This window comes from Oryzias latipes, chromosome 7 (genome assembly GCF_002234675.1).
Source record: "Oryzias latipes chromosome 7, ASM223467v1".
In the NCBI taxonomy this organism is placed as follows: domain Eukaryota; kingdom Metazoa; phylum Chordata; class Actinopteri; order Beloniformes; family Adrianichthyidae; genus Oryzias; species Oryzias latipes.
Window position 1 is genome coordinate 21979543 of NC_019865.2, and position 16951 is coordinate 21996493.

Here is a 16951-nt window from a genome sequence, read left to right on the forward strand (position 1 = left end):
ATAGCTCTGAAGATACTAAAGCTTCTGTCACCAAACCTCCTGTACTGACTAATCATGACCTTATTGTCCTACTGCGACAAAGATTATGTCATAGATTCACTTAGTTTATTTTTAGGAATTTTTCATATTTAAATATTGATCAGATTTGGTCAAAAATCCTCAATGGCTTTGAAGATGCTGTAGTTACTGACACAAAACTTCCTGTACTGACAAATCATTACTTTATTTTCCTAATACAATGAAGATTATGTAAGAAGCAATTCTAGCATCTTCAGAGCTTTTGAGGATTTTTGACATATCTGATCCATTTGTAAATATGAAAAATGTCTAAAAATAAACAAAGTGAAATGTTGACATATTCTTTATTTTAGTATGACAATAAGGTCATGATTAGTCTGTACAGAAGATTTGGTGACAGTAGCTTCAGTATCTTTATAACTACTGATAACTTTAGTCATGATTCATATCTATTAAAATTTGAAAAGTATATGCAACAAGATAGAATAAAGATGGACTTTCCTACAGACTATTTATTGTAACACTAATATACTGACGAGTCTTCATTACCAGTTCATGTAAATATAGACATTTTTTCTTTTTTGTGAGATTATTGATTTTTACAGAATGGTGTTTCACAGAGTTTGCACTTTGTTGATGGTCCCTTGGCAGCCGTCTTGCTGCATGTCTGCATTCACAGCTTGAAGCGAACAATTCTGATTAAAAGGCAAAAAAACGATCTTTTTTCTTTAGAAATGCATTTGTAGTTCACTCTCTGTGTTAATACAAAAGGATTGAGATACTTGCTGACACATTTGAATGTTTATCAGAAGAGTTATAGGGGCCGGATGTCCGAATCTGTGAAGATCTTTCTAACTTTATCGAACCTTAGCTGCCAGAGAATTTAAAATCATAAATCAATGGTTCGCAAGCATGGACGCTGGAAAACCAAACCCACAAGACAAGAAGACGCAGCAGCAGCTGAGTTTCCTTGAAAAAGGAGGTTGCCTGCGTTGGAAGATTGACTCAAGGCTGAGCGCAGCAACTTCCAGCAGATGAACGTGAAAAGTTCTCCATCCTCCGCTCCTTTTACTGGGAGGCAGCGCCGGGCAAGTTACGCCACATTTTTTGACTGCTTCTGCTTTCACTGTCCTTTGGAGCCGCACGGCAATGAGACGGACTCTGACGATGACGAAAGGGAAGCTGACATGTTTGATAGAAATTTAGCCCAGCTTTTCATTTCAGATACAGAAGATCAGGACATGCAAATTTTAGCCTATCAGATCAACCAGAAAGGTTCCTGCCCCAAGTGACAAAAACGCCCCCTTTACACTGAGCGTAAATCCTGGTGAAGGCGCAAAATGGAACTGACCGCGTGGGATCACGACTCAGTTAGGATTGCGGGCGTGCAGTTTTAAAATGCGGGGTCGCTCAGGTAGAATTGCGCCTGCGCGGTTGTAAGGTTCCTCACCCAGTTCCTGAATACGCCCGCTCAGTTGTCTTTACCCCCTTTCACTTTATGGCAGAGATGAAACGCCATAAAAAACACACATGTTAAAAACTCGTGATCACACCCAGATCAACTGATACACTAAAAAAATAATCCTGTAATGATTTCCTGAATCTTCGTGGCTTCCCTGTCTGTCAGTGGGTTATGCTATCGTGATGAAGACTTACAGATGTCCGTAGACAGTTAACATTCTTAACAAAGAGGGCAAACCTCAGAAAGTCATTGCTCACAAGGCTCAAGACTGTGCATCAAGAACCTCCACACACACACACAAAAGTACAAGACATGAGCTACAAATGTCACATGCTTCGTGCCAAAAAATGTCTCACCTTGGATAAAGAGACTAGGAACTAGACATTGCTAAATGGTTAATAGTCCTATTTTCAGATGAAAGGAAATGTTTCTATTTCATTTGGAATTTGAGGTCTGAAGAAGAAGTGGACACCTTGTTTGAAGTACAGTGTCCTTCCACAGTCAGTGATGATTTGCTGGGGTTGGTCCTCTGTTTCCTGAAGTCAATAGTCAGTTTAGCCATTTACCAGGCAGTCCTGGAGAACTTCATGCTGCTTTCTGCTGACAAGCCTATAGGAGAAGCTGAGTTTAATTGTTTGGTAAGACTTGCCACCTGCCCCCACTGCCAATGGTACCAAAAAACGCTTCAAAAACGACCATTTTCGAATGCTGAGATTGGAAAATTAAGAGGGACCCAACAAAGTAGATGACCTTAAGGCACAGATCAAAGCAGCCCAGACTTCCATCACACTAGACATTCCCACAGGTTGTTCGCCATCACTGCACTGTGTATCAATGCAGCAACTCATGTATTCAGAATATTCAGAAGCCTGACATTTGCACTGAAACGTATTTTAAATTAAATTAAAAAATTTAGGCTTTTATCATCTTTATAATAATCAATATTACCAGAAAAAAATTCTCCGAATATTTCAATCTATGTAGAATGATTCTATCTTAATACGAGTCTGACTTCTTTAAAGCCTTATTTTGAAAATCACCCCTGGCTGACGTTGCAGCTTGATTTGGTTTTTATTTTTCTTCTTCTTCACATAAACAACCACACAAAAGAATTTCAATACATCTTCCAAAGATACACAAATTGCAAACTATCCAAAATGTTATCCATCCATTTTCCAAACCATTTTAATCCCTTTTGGGGATTACAATGTGTTGCTGGAGCCTATCCCTCCTACTGTCAGGCAAATGCTTGGCACACACTGGACTGTTTGCCAGTCTGTCACAGGGCCACACAACCACACATTTTCACACTCAGAGTCCATTTAGAAAAATTAATTGACTTATTAATCGTGTTTTTGGAGAGTCCGGAGAAAACCCACACATGCATGAGGACAACATACAAATTCCACACAAGAGAACTCCACCGAGATTCAAACCAGGGCCTTCTTCTGACTGTAAGGTGAGAGTCCTTACCACTACACGTCTGTGCAACCCTAACCAGAAATACTTTTAACACTAATTGTAAATCAGCACATGATCATAAAGGGGCAGACAAAAACAAATGTATTTTATCCCTCTAGTCAATCATGATACAGTAAGTACCACAATCTCAGACTGTACAGCTGCATTGAGATTAAGGCTGCCTGTAATAGAAGTACAACATGTATTTGACATATTTTTAAACAGTCTGTGGCACTCTTCCAGGGGCTTGAACTCATGTCGTTTGCAGTCAAAAATGTGGGAACAGCTGAACAATTTTTAAATTGCAGCTCAGAAAATCAGCAACTTGCTTTTGCATTAAGAAAAAGTGTTACACAACCGTTCCAGCCTCAATGTATATATGACGTCCTTAAATTGATTGTCCCGTTTAATAGTTTTTACACTTAACAATATACTGTGGACCATCTGATCTTCAGTTAGTTCCATGTTTGTACCATTTGGGGAGGTATTTCAGTCAGATTCTTTCGCAGGAGTTTAGCTCTGACCGTTTGAGTTGATGAGGATTTCTCACAGCTTCCTACCGGAATTTCCTCAGACTACCGGTGGCTGCAAGCGTGTAATTTGTGCCAGATTTGCAATGTTGTATCCACCCTCTGACCTCATTGCACAGACACATTTTGCAAGAGCTTTTCCCTCTATGTCGCTGTTAATACCTTGAAACGTGATAGCAACAAAAGATTTAATAAAAAGACTCCAAGCATATATCGGGACTTGTCCGTAAATTAAATATACAAGAATTTGTTTCCTCTGAGCATTTCAATTAAGAAATCACTTTTAGCAGCATTTTTCTCTATAGCTATTGCTTCCATTTTAAATCTATAGGTGGTTGTGATCTTTCTGAATTTCACACTCTTTTCTAAGACTTTTATTGATCTTATTTAACTTATTTTTAAAAAGGCATTTTACTTTTAATATTTATTGTTTAGGATTTTTTTTACTTCACCAAAACTCATTTCAAAAAGAAAAATAAGATCTTTGACATTTCTGAGAACAGCAAAGCCTGTGTTGGAAAGACTTAGTGAGGAGCATTTATGGGTTGAGATAGCTGTCAGAAAGGAATGTATGCATAAAGACAAAGATGTGCACAAATTAATACTTTCTGCACAACTTTGCAAAAAAAATTACATTTGGTTTTAGGTTTGACATGTCTGTTTTGAATACAACTTTTCTTTGTTTTGAACACGTAATCGTCACTGGTTCACAGGCGTTTATACCGAGTAATGAAACATCGATTTAACTAATGGTAAATCAATTAAAACGTTCCCATATCTTTTGTTTTTTTTGCATAGAGTGCATTGAAAACAAAAAATAATGTTGGTTGTTAATTAAAGCAGATTGGAGAGAGACTTAATTTTTTTTTGTGGTCAGTATGCGTACTGACCACAACTAGAGTTGCAAATGCCTGCAATCAGGCACTGAAGAACAGTTTACATGTTTATATTGTTGTTTATTAGCATTACTTTATCAATGTTATGTAAATGTAGATCATTGATATATAGAGATAATATCACCACTGACCTGCATGTTGCAGCAGTGACGTCACACGCAAGAGACAGTGTAGTTTATTAACAATGCAATAGAATAAAACAATTGCACCACATTTAGGAGAGTGTAAATAAGCCTAAAACAGAACAACTCGTGCCAACAAAATAATTTCAGAAAAAGAAAGACAGTTGGATATTCTGATCCCACTGAGTTTTTTTGTAATGGCACGACAGTCGGCTTCCTGTTAGGATACTTTAGCTCAGAGTTATCTTACTTGTTTCTGGTATTTTCCATCCATTTTCTCAACCCACTATATCTCTTTTGGGGTCACGGGGGCTGCCAGAGCCCGTCCCGGCTACTGCTGGGCAAAGGCGGGTGCATTGTTTACCCGATAAGTTGTTGTTACCTGGTAACGACTAAAAGTGGCCGGAGATGGCTGTTATTATTATCAGTTCAACAGAGCGATGGTAACAAGATAAGTTCCCCTCTATGGCATCAATAAGATTCTAATAAGTTTTACTCTGCATTAGTTTGATAAATTAGCTTGAACACATATGTACGGTCATATGCACACTTTGTTGGATCGATGTTTCAGGCCTTCATGTATATGCCTGTGACATATTTTGACAGTAATCTAACAGGAGAAATTTTGTATTCAAAACAAAGACAAAATATATTTAAAACAGACATGTTCAACATTAAACTAAATGTTGTATTTATATTTTTTGCAAATTTGTGCACAAATCATTAAATTGTGAACACATTTGTCTTTATGCATACGTTTCTATTTGACAGTGACCTTACTCCATAAATATATAACATCCTTTCATTTTTTCAAACTAATCTTCATAGTTAAAATTTTGTTTTTTCATGATTATCTCCAAATACACTTTAATTTTAAAATTTTTAGTTATTCTAGGAGAATCTTTTAGTGTTAGACTTTACATTCCTTTACCAAACATGATCTATTATTCTACCCAAAATCAAATGGAGTTGATTCTGTCACTACTTTTCCTATGTGTTACTATAAATGCATTTGTTGTCACCATGTAACTGTTAAAAATCATTAAAGTTGTTGCAGTTCACAGCCAGCGTGACCCAAACCAGACTAAAGGCCGCATTGTTCTACTGATGATGTACTGCAGGGCAGTGTGTTTTCAGCACAGCAGGACAGTGAGTAAGGGGTGAGTTCAAAATAAACTACAGGAAAATGTCATGCGGTGCCACAGTGGAGAGCAATCTGATGTGTTTTTAATGGCTTTACAACAACAATAGAAGTCATAAAAGAATAAATACATATTTGTCCATGAAGTTGTTTTTATTAGTGAGACTTTACTTTTGATTTTTACATTTATTTCTTGACATTTACCGATAGCAATATCAGGAAGTCTCATAACCTGCTGATGCTGACTTAGTTTTGCTTAAGTTGCTTCAAACAAAAGTAAATGATGGCCACTTACTAAAAGGCCAAATTATCATTTTAAGAATATTATGATTATTAGAAAAAATTCAATAATTTGATAAATGTGGTGAAATGACCACTGGTAACACATAAAGTTACACTCCATGTATTTACAGATAACTGATTGTTCCCATTTTGTTTTGTGAAGGAGACTGTCTGCACCCTTTGGTCATTGAGTTCAGACTTTAAAAAAGGTTTACTGGTCTCTTGGTTTCAGGGCCTTTGGTGAAAAGACTTCTATAAAAAAAATCAGTAATTTTTGCTAAGTGTATATGAAGCTGAACCGGGTTTACGCTGAAGCAAAAAAATGTTATTTGGAACTCTAGCATCGTTTTCAAACACTGAAAGACTAGAATGTGTTGCTATTTGTTTATCTCTGGAGACACAATTTATTTTAGAAAAGTTTTTTTTATTGCAATTTAACACCTGAAATATGTTTTAGTTGATTAAAAAAAAAACCCGGATGACAAGTTTAGGCGTGAACAAGTCTGACGGGGGCAAAGTGTGAACTGCAAGTTGAGATTTTTCACAAGTTAAGTAGCAGTTTGTGAATATAGAGATTAAAGAGTTTAACACTAAAACCAAAAATCTTTTTGTAATCAGATCTAGTCTACATGCAGGAAATGCTTTGGAGCTGGAAAACCATCCACCCCGTTGCTCAAGGGCCTCTGAAGCACATGGCATGGAGCTCAGTGGGAGGCAAACATAACAGGCTTTTGCCTCATCAGGATAAACGGATGTACTTGTACTGGAAATAAGGAAAATGTTTTCACAGTCCCACATTAGATGAGAGCTGGAGAACGGCAAACAAAAAATATATATATTAAAAACCAAATTAATGAGCGTCAGAACACTGATCTGCAGTGAAATCTCATGCTTCAGGTGATATTTTCTTTATTCTTTAATTTGTTTATAATTGAATCATCTTCTAACTGCTTGGGTTTCAGACAGTACGCTTCATTTTTTTGTTTTTTTTAATGAAACATCCTCAGCCTTTTTGATTTGCAGGTGCCTGTATTAAGTGCATGTCCCCTGGAGGACCTCAGTCCTGCACTGGCAATTTGGATAACTGTTGATGCAGCTGAGGCACATTGAAGTGGCTAAAAATGCTGCCAGCTTCAGGCTACTGATGTGGCTTTTAGGGACTAAATCATCCATTTGCCACCGCTTTTGTTTTTTTAAACTCAGGCCAGCACGCAAATAAATCCTTGTCATTCCCCAATCCTCTGTTCATTGTTTATTTACCCACACTTAACTTTCTCCTGCTGTCTGAACAGTGATCCTTACGACCCGCGAGCAGCCTTTAAAGTTGAGACACAACATCAAAACAGCAGGATTAAATGGTTGGACTATTATGGAGCTTTTTTTGTTTTAGTGTTACAATAATGCACAGTTATACATGCCCACAGAGAGGATTAAAAAAAGAGAGAAAAACTTTAACAAAATCACTCTAAGCAGCCAGCAAAGGGAAATCACAGCAGGTGGCTGGACAATAAACATGCCAGACAAGACAATGAATGTGAAGAGACCTAAAAGCAAACATTAGTCCCTAAATGCTCTTAAAACATTCAAATGGTTGAATGTTTTAATGAATTGTCATTTGTCCAGAAATGTTCAACAAAGTATTCAGAAAGTTTGCTCTGTACTTTAAATATATTTTTAATCTGTCTACCTCAACTTTGTAAAATATTTGTTTCAAGTTTTTAATACTTTTGTGGAGCAGAAAATCCATAACATTTTAAAATGACATTTTAATTTGTTGATGAATTGTGACCTTTCATCTCAAATAAAAGTGGGTCAAAAATGCTTATTTAAAAAAAAAAAAAAAAAATCATATTTTTTGATAGAAATTCCCCATGCAGCCATGGTTTCACCATAGATGTATATTCTGGTTTTCCACTGAATTATCCAAACATTCATGATCCAATATTGACCTAAAAACAGCACAAAATCTCCTATACAGGTGTTTGGTGACACAAGATCAAATTACACAACCGCAAAGCCAATTATCACTTGAGCTTGGCTTTTAGACCTGCTGACATTATTTTTTCTGTTTAAGTGCAAGAATATGACTCCCAAAAAACATTGGACATCCCTTTTTTCCCCTAAACACATCTTCAATCAAAGAAGCTTCTGAGGCTACAAAGTTAAATTCACCAAAAACAAGGATCAACAATTTTTTCTTCCAATTTGCGAATGCTTCTGTGTGCATTAAAGTTTTTTTAATTGACCATCCACTTTTTGGTTCTTCTTTGATGCAGCTCTTAGAAATTGATCCAGAAAAAAATGTGGATTTTACAAACTCAAGTTCCTGTCAGTGCTTTGTACCTGTGGATATATTACAGAGTTCAGAGGGAAAATATACAAATATTCTCCTGACTTAAACAAATGTTTTGCGTGACTGTTTTTTTTTTATTCAGTCTGTTAAATCGTATGGACTTTATAATGTATTTAAAAAGATCACCTATTTTGACTGTTCCATATTTTCAACGAAATTGGTATTTTATATACCACTTGATTAAAAAGCGAGGCTTCCAAAATAGTTAATAAAATATTCATAACAATGAACATGTTAACTTTGATTCACTGTCTAATTCATAAATACAGTCAAATCCAGGTTTTCTTGATCATCTGCGGGAACTTGACTGATTCTCTAATAAACTTTGAAAGTGCGAATCCTTTGGTTTGTGACATCTGACTTAGATATTGATCAACTGAATACTTTATAGACACATTTTACCTCTGCAGCTACTATAAATCTGCGCTGTCAGCTCCTCCCATCCAGCTATAAGAGGCCAGCTGACCTGCTGCTCTGCGTCCATCGTCAATGAAGCCGACGCAAACTGACTTGTGATAAAGTCGGTCACCCCAGCTTTACAACAACGGCTTTTCCTCTGTTGAATTCTGCGCCGTCTGGAGATGTGAGGACGACGCCCGGGTTTGGATTCGGACCGCGCGCAGACAGACGGATTTTGGAGCTGTTAACTCTGCATCATGACTTTTGCCATGCTGCGGCCCATGGCGACGCACTTGATCTATTCGGACTTCACAGTGACCTCCGAGGACGACGAGAACCGCAGCGAGAGCGACGGCAGCTCGGAGCAGAGTTACTGCGGATCCTCAGAGAAACGGCGACGCGCGTCGCGCAAGCTGGAGGGCGACACGGCGGTGGTGATAAAGCAGAGGAGCGCAGCCAACGCGCGGGAGAGAGGCCGGACCCAGAGCGTCAACACCGCCTTCACTGCCCTGCGGACTCTCATCCCGACTGAGCCTGTGGACAGAAAGCTTTCCAAGATCGAAACCCTCCGACTGGCTTCCAGCTACATTTCCCACCTCGCCAACGTGCTTCTCACCGGGGACGGCTGCGCCGACGGACAGCCGTGCCTCGGCGGCCACGCGCAGGGGGAGAGCGGGGGGAGGCAACCGCGGACCATCTGCACCTTCTGCTTAAGCAACCAGAGAAAAGGGGTAAATACTGCTGTCATGTCATGCTTAAACAAACAAACAAACAAAAATAAACATAAGACTCAAGTGCGTAAACTATGGTGGTGCGTTCCATTACGCACCAAAACTCTCAGCAAAATGCTTGAAACCAAAGTTTATCTGCAGTTTACATGTTTACATACGTTAAACTAACTTTGAAGTTCCTGAAAACCCTTTTAAAATCCACTTATAGATGGATGTTTTTCCTTAACACCCTCACATGTGACCACCAACGCCCTCAAAAACTTTGGTGCACTCCCGAAACACTTGTTATCAATTCTTGGCTCATTTATTATGTTATAATTATGGGTTTTTTTTAGAGCAGTAATAATTTTTCTTGAGTTATAGTGGTTTCATTTTAACCCAATTGATTTTTTTCCTTCTTTTTTCTGATTTAAAATAATCCAGAGAGAACGTTAGTCTTTTTTTAACCTTGGAGTTGGGCTCAAAAAAACAACCCAATTTGGGGATTTTTTGAAGTGTTTGGTTTGCAAGTACAACAGTGACTGTTAGAGTGGATAATTTTATCGAGTCAAATGTGTTAAGTCTTTTTCTCCTTCACAGATCAAAGATGGAAAAGACTGCTTGAAAATGCGAGGGCTGGCTCAGCTAAGAATGAGGCGCTGACTGATGTTCAGTGGAAAGATGAGCAACCTGCAAATCCTCAAAGACTTTCTCAGGGAAGAGTGGAAGCTGGTTTTACAGACGCGGGCACTCTGTGCTTTGTGCACACGCTGGATGAAAAGGTGGAACGAAAGAAAAGACTATTTATTCTTGATTCAAAAATCCTTAGGGCTTTCAAAGATGCAGTGCATTTGTTTGAAATGTTCGAGTATTCGTCTTTGTCATTTTGTCTGGCAGAAGTTTTAAATAAAATTTATTTTATCAAAAGAAATGGGATCTTTATTTGAACTGGTCACACAGAACCAGGCAGGAGTGGATTTTTTCATATATTTGAATACAGCTTTTAGCACATAAACATATTGGATGCCGTTATCTAAACCCTCCACTTTTGTGTTGGTCTTTATCGCGAGTTCGGGTGTTTTGTACTCGGCCTTCCTCACACACAAACATACATTTCCATGGTTTCAAACACTGCTGCCAAAACCTTGTTGGAGAATTCTGTGCAGTTAACAGCAGATGGTTTCTGATGTCATTGACTGGTGTGTTTTTTTTTCCCCCCCTGAATCTCACCACTGCTGTTTTTTGAAGTCTGTTTTCGATTAGTTACGGCAAATAGTAGCCCACACTCTGCTCCGAGCCCCAACACAGCTGTCGGTGTGTCACAGGAATAAATCACTGCTGTGGGCCCACAGGACAGGGAGAGATGGGGTGAAGGCTCAAAGGTCAAAGTAGAGAAATGAAATGAAGGGAAATATAATGAAGAAAATGATGCAAAATTGTCTTGTTGGGGTACTTTTTCTCATGGACTTTGGTTGAAGATTCTGCCTGATTTCCTCTAAAATGTCTTCACGGCTGCCAGCACATACAAACAACTCTTTTGACAAAAAGTGAAAGGAGAGCAGATTCTTGCAGCAGATTTGTATCTTCATCCGCCTTTTGAAGCTTCTGCATCAGGCGGCCTCCAGCCAGACAGCTGAGTATTTCTGGTGTTGCATAAAATGGCCAAAGCGGTCCTCATAATGAAGGGGGCTTCCTTGGTGACACAAGTGGTGGTGGGGAAAAGAAAACTTTTAGCGAGATAAAGGTGCATGCAAGGTAGTCGGAGCTTCTGTCCGCATCCTTCCCCCACCTGCCCGGTTAAGATAAGTCCTCCATGTACGGGGAAGCAGGCCTCCTCAAATGGCTCCCTGAGGCCCCCCACGGCAGGAAGATGTCACGTAGGCAGAGGAAGAGAAAATAACGAGCAGCCGACCTCTCTGAGGAACTCTCTGTGCGGTGGGCTTTGGGTCATCGCCAGTCTTGACATCATCTGTAACTCTGACCCAGATGTACAGCTCTCTGGTGGTACTGCTCAGAGCAAGAAATACAACAGTAAGCAACACCAGCGGAAGACTTTTTGTCTTTTAAAAAAAACATTTGCAGGTAAGCTAAGAAGACATGTGGAAAAAAAGATGAAAGAAAGTATCAGCGGAACTGGGTTCAAATAAAGACAGGCAGGCGTGATCAATGTAGATGTGTCTGACATATCCGGCAGGGTCTAGACGGAACATCTGGGGACCATAGCGAAACTGTTTGGTGAGTCTTTCCTCTTCCTCTGATGCTGTCCGTCTTAATCCCAACAGATTTGTCTTCAGGAAGGCTTTCTAGTAAATTTCATTTACAGTATTTTCTCCTTTTGCTGATTACGTGTACCAAGATAAAACATGTGGGTGGGACCGTTGGTGCAGAGTAAGCTTGCATTCATTTCACATCATCCCTTTGTTTACACTTTCTCCCACTACCTTACAGCCCCTCACACCCCAAGCTAAAATTAGTGGTGCAATAAAAATGGTGAGCAATATTGGAGCATTCCAGCCGTACAGTTTTGACCCCAGAGCCTCAGGCAGCCCAGTTTTTTTTTCTTTAAAATGATGCCATCATCCGATTAAAATCCCAGCGTAGCTCAGAAACACTTCCAGGAACCCATTTGTCCTGTTGGTTAAACAAATGTTCAACTCAATGATGAAAGAAGAAGCCATGAACGGTATGATTCAGCTATGCTATTCCCATAACATGGACTGAGTCATGGTGAGCCCCCACATATTCAAGACAAAAAAAGCTGAACATCTTATAAGGAAATAGATACTCCTATCATAAATGTGTCTTTTTCTGGTGAAGATATTGTCTCTTTAGAAGTGCCAGAAATGCATTCAAGTTTCAACGCAGATACCTTCCTAACACCATTTTTTAATGTCAGTAGATTATTGTTGAACAAAAAAAGAGGGGATGCAACACACAGATAAAAAACTTTTTTTCTATTTTTTCTGTGGCTGTCTTAAACTGAAAACTGATAAATCAAAGATATGATCAAAGTTTTCAATTTTCTTTTTTTTTGTAATTAATTTTATTTTGGATTTTCAAGAATCTTCACATTACTGTAACATTTTACAAAGATAGTTATTTACCAATGGAATGAAAAAATAAAGACCCTTAAAGAACGATTTGTCCATGTGTTCATGTAGCACACAAGTACTAAAAGAGAAGAAAGAAAACTAAACAAGTACTTGAAAGTGAAACATGATAAAACACTTAAAACCAAAGTGTGAATCGAATACGATAACAGCACCATCAGACAACACTTTCTGTACTTGCAATTTATTCTATATATTTCTATAGCATGTATAAAGTACACACACTCCAGCATCTCACACAAGCCCTACACAAAGTCAGATCTTACATGTTTAACGTTTCCTTTTTAAATAGAATTGAATTGATCTAATTCCGATCAGAGTAGAAGATGTCAGTTTCTATCCCATAAGGACAGATATGACCCTCGTTTTTTGTTATGTAAATCCTTTTTCAAATTTTTCATTTTCAGTTGTTGGTTGCTGTTAATTTCTGCACCCAAAATGAACAAACAAAAACAATGTTTGTTTAATTTACTTTAAAAGCCTTACAGAAAATTATTATTGGATCTCCAGGGTTAGCATCACTTCAACCCTTTCTTCCACTTTAGAACCCCTTTCCTATTTTTTGCCTTTTTACTGGCCAACGTCATAATGCTGAAGATTTTTCAATCATCAACTCTCTTTAGATTAATTATCTTAATCCTTCCTAGGTTTAATAGGTGAATGGGAGCTTTGTTTTCAGGACTTTGTTCATGCCTTTTTTGATCTCTGTCCAATACTGATTTCTCATTGAGCATCCCCAGAATACGAGGAAGAGATCTACTATAACCCTTGTGCTATCTTACATGACCCCACCCTTACTTTGACGTGTTCTCCCTACCATGACAAAGGTGGATAAAAGTGGAGAGGATTTCATGTAATCCATGGACACCAGTGAAGGTCACAAATCATTGAAGAAAAAAAAGGTTCAGCCATGGATTTGTAAATGTCTTAGTTTAAACAATTTTAGGTCCATGCAAATTGTAAAATGTTAGATTGTTTCATTTTTTTAAACACAGAAATGCAACTTTGTCAGAAGACAAGCTAAATATTTTGTTTGCAGTGACAAACTTTCCATTTGTGGATGTTTTGATGGCTTTTGTTCACTGACAGTAGAATTTCCTGGATTGACAATGTTTTTTTCAAACAGGATCTATTTGTATCAATGATAATTCTAAAGTGATATTGATTTTTGTTAATATCCCTCAACGTTTTGCAACCTTATTTTGATGATTATTATTCTTCAAATGTATAAATCTAACTATAAAGCCACCACATCATTGTATCTAAAATTTTTCTGCTTTTCTTAAATAGTCATGTTTTCCTCAAGTGTCAGAATGTGTTTAGGTAAGGACTAAAAAACTTTACAACATATTAGGCACGTCTCGCAAAATTGAAGCGAAAAATCACAGGATGTTTCCATGTTGAAGGATGAATTTAGTAGAGGTGACATTAACTTAGAAAGCACCATTCATATTCAAAAAAGCGCAATCCAGCCTGCAAAAAAAATCCTCAAAGCATTTTTGTTTCACCCAAAGAAAGGCGGTAAAAGAAGTTAAACTAGATGACCCAGAAACAGGAAGGATGTGAAGTGCTTTTCCAGCCTCACCTGGGACCACAGTCCTGATTCCCAGATGAGAGCTTATCTTCAGCATTTTGTATCCTTGCCAGAGAGCTCTGGTTAGACAAAACTGCACATGGTGATATTTTAATAGCCTCTGTAGCTCATTCCAGCACGCTTCAAACACCGATTGGCTGGGAAGAAGGCCTCTCTCGCTCCACCTGCATGTCAAGGATATTAATGGTTGTGTGTCACTTTGTGGCTTGATCCTCAGACGCCTCCCTTCCTCTTTTGCTGGACACGGCTACTTTCCACATGGAGGAGAGGGAAGTCTGTCTGCCTGAACGGTAAGCTGGGCTTCTGTGAGGGAGAAAAGCCGTCGAAGGAGTCTGTTGCGTCTCTTTGGACACGCAAGAACAATTGTTTTCTTGTGCCAGAGCGTTTGGCAGGACCTTCAGACACAGGGAGGATGATTGAGGGGTGCAGAGCGAAGAGAATGGTTGGGTGGGGGGATGCTGGTTAGAGGAAATCCCAGAGAAGAAATTAGAGAACAATGCAGATCCTCGTTACAGCGGCTTGCTCCTATGCAGGCTTGACCAGTCACCCTCCAGCACTCAGCAGCATGCCAAAACTCAGAGGCAGAGGTGAGAATCCAGCAAAAGACCCTAATTGCAGACAGGCTTTTATTTCAAAAATAAACATTTGAGGACAGCTTTGGGATGCAGCTCTGTCTGCTTCCAATGGGAAGAACCATTTCAAGCTGCTACAGCTGTATTCAGCGTTGCAAAACAGAGACATTATCCAGATTAAACAGCAGGAACACAGGCTGGCCCTGAGTGGAGATTCAGACACTTCTTTCCACCCACGTGTGTAGATGTTTCATTGTTGTGGATGCGTGAAATGCGTGCAAAATGAAAAGGAATGTAATTACGGGGTTGCGCGCACCAAGAAGAAAGAAACTGTAAACAGTGTGAACATTTTATTGTCGACCAAAGCATACATGTAAAGTTCCATGTGTTCTATTCTAACTTTCTGCGTCTGTTTTTGATCTGCCCAGGCTTCTTGTGTTCCAATAAGATGAAAAAGATATCAGAAATAGGTGGTGGGATTTTTGTGGTTTAGATTTGATCTTTGTTTTACAAGAGCAAAGAAGTAGTGGTTAAGCAAGTGACAACTCACAGTGCTCATAGGATAAGGCCTCTCATTCGGCTTGACTCCACCATGAAATGGGTCTGACCAAATTTTATAGCAGCTAACCCAAAGGGATGGAATAATAAAAGGCTTTTAAAGTCAGTTCACGTCAGTTTATGAAGTAAAATTCAATTCTGAATAATGCTATTCATCATTCAGGCCAGGGGTCTGCAACTTTCAACCATTCAGGTTGATTTCTCTCTGACCGAATAGAAGACACAAAGTTTTACTTCATCCTTTAGCAAAATAAGACACTGATTTGCATTTTTGTTATTGTTTTGTGATGAATATAAAGGAACTATTGTGTGTGTGTTTTTTGGTATTAATAAAATATAAACTTAAAGAGGAAATAGCCCTTTTTTCTAAATACGTAAAAGTTCATGAGTTGTGAATTCCTTTCAAAATAAAAAACACCTTGTGTCACATAGGATTATCTCAATGAAGCACAGGTAGCAGGTGGTGTAATGCCAGCAGTGATTTAAACGAAATGTACAGTTTATTTCACCAATTGTGGTGCATCTCATCCAGATATGTGTTCATCTAACAAACAAAAATGGAATCAGAGCTAACTCAGTAACCCTTAGCAGATGAAATGGTGCAATCAAAATTTCAGAATTTTTCAAAAATAGAAAATCAAATTTCGTATGAATTGTGGTTGTGCTTCTGACCTCCAATTGATTTTCTATAGTACGTGAGGCTCAAAAAACAGACAAAATATTTGATTGTGACTTTTGTAAACCACTAGCCTCACCACTTGATAGAGTATTGGAGCATCAAGGCTACTGTAGTTTGGAGCTTCACAGACTGATACTACTGTCCTTCAACTGTTTATGAATGAATGGAACAAAGTTTGATTTATCTGACTGTTTAGGTTCACTTGATGTGCCTTGTGGTCCAAAAAATACATGACCTTTTTAATATCAAAAATATTTTATCATTTATCTCTGATCTAGGACTTCATATGATGACAAAAATAAAATGTAAATATTAACAAGCAATTACTAAAAAACAATGCCCAATAGGACTTTACCTATTATAAATAAAGCAGATCTAATGCAAACCCTGTACTTCATCTTTAAAATTAGTGTTCTGCTGGAAACTATGAAAACCATCAATGGTTAATGGCATGTAGTGTTTCAATGCCTTCCTGGAAGGCCCAAAGCACATCACAGTCAAAGTCCCATTCACCCACACGCCATCACACACTGATGGCGTCTCCACTGCCGAACACTGGTGCTAACCTACAGTATACCCACCAGGAGCAATGTGGGGTTCATTGTCTGTGAAACCAAACCTGTGCTCTTCCAATCAGAGGTCGACCGCCCTACCTCTTCACCATGCCCTAGGTAAAAGCAAAAATCTCAGATTTCGTTTATTTAGTTTGGATTAGTTAGTTAGATTGGACATTTCACCACTCTTGAATGAGTGGAGAAATGTTTCAAAAACATAAATTCATAAATCCAGACGCAATGACTATAAATGCCCTTCTTTTGGCGAAATTACCCAGATCATGTTTTTTTGATTGGATATGACTATCACACCTGATTTTCTTAGAGAACAGAGTATTGCAAACACAACACCACTAGACATTGTTACAAGACACATACTAAATAATTCCTTCAACAGAAAGATTTTTCAAATCCTGCAACAACCAGATAAAAAACTGATTTGAATGTATTTGCAGATTTTAAGTGTAATTATGTTTCTGTGGAAACTTACATTTTTTTTTGAACATAAGA

At 38.4% G+C, this 16951-nt stretch overlaps 1 protein-coding gene across 1 annotated transcript; it reads left to right on the forward strand.

Annotated features, from left to right (window-relative positions):
- The first annotated feature begins 8683 nt into the window (after nucleotides 1-8683).
- tcf15 (transcription factor 15) lies at nucleotides 8684-10305 on the forward strand. The gene is made up of 2 exons (XM_004070870.4): nucleotides 8684-9395; nucleotides 9975-10305. The coding sequence occupies exons 1-2, from the start codon at nucleotides 8922-8924 to the stop codon at nucleotides 10035-10037; spliced, it is 537 nt and encodes a 178-aa protein (XP_004070918.1). The 5' UTR covers nucleotides 8684-8921; the 3' UTR covers nucleotides 10038-10305.
- Nucleotides 10306-16951: the final 6646 nt, after the last annotated feature.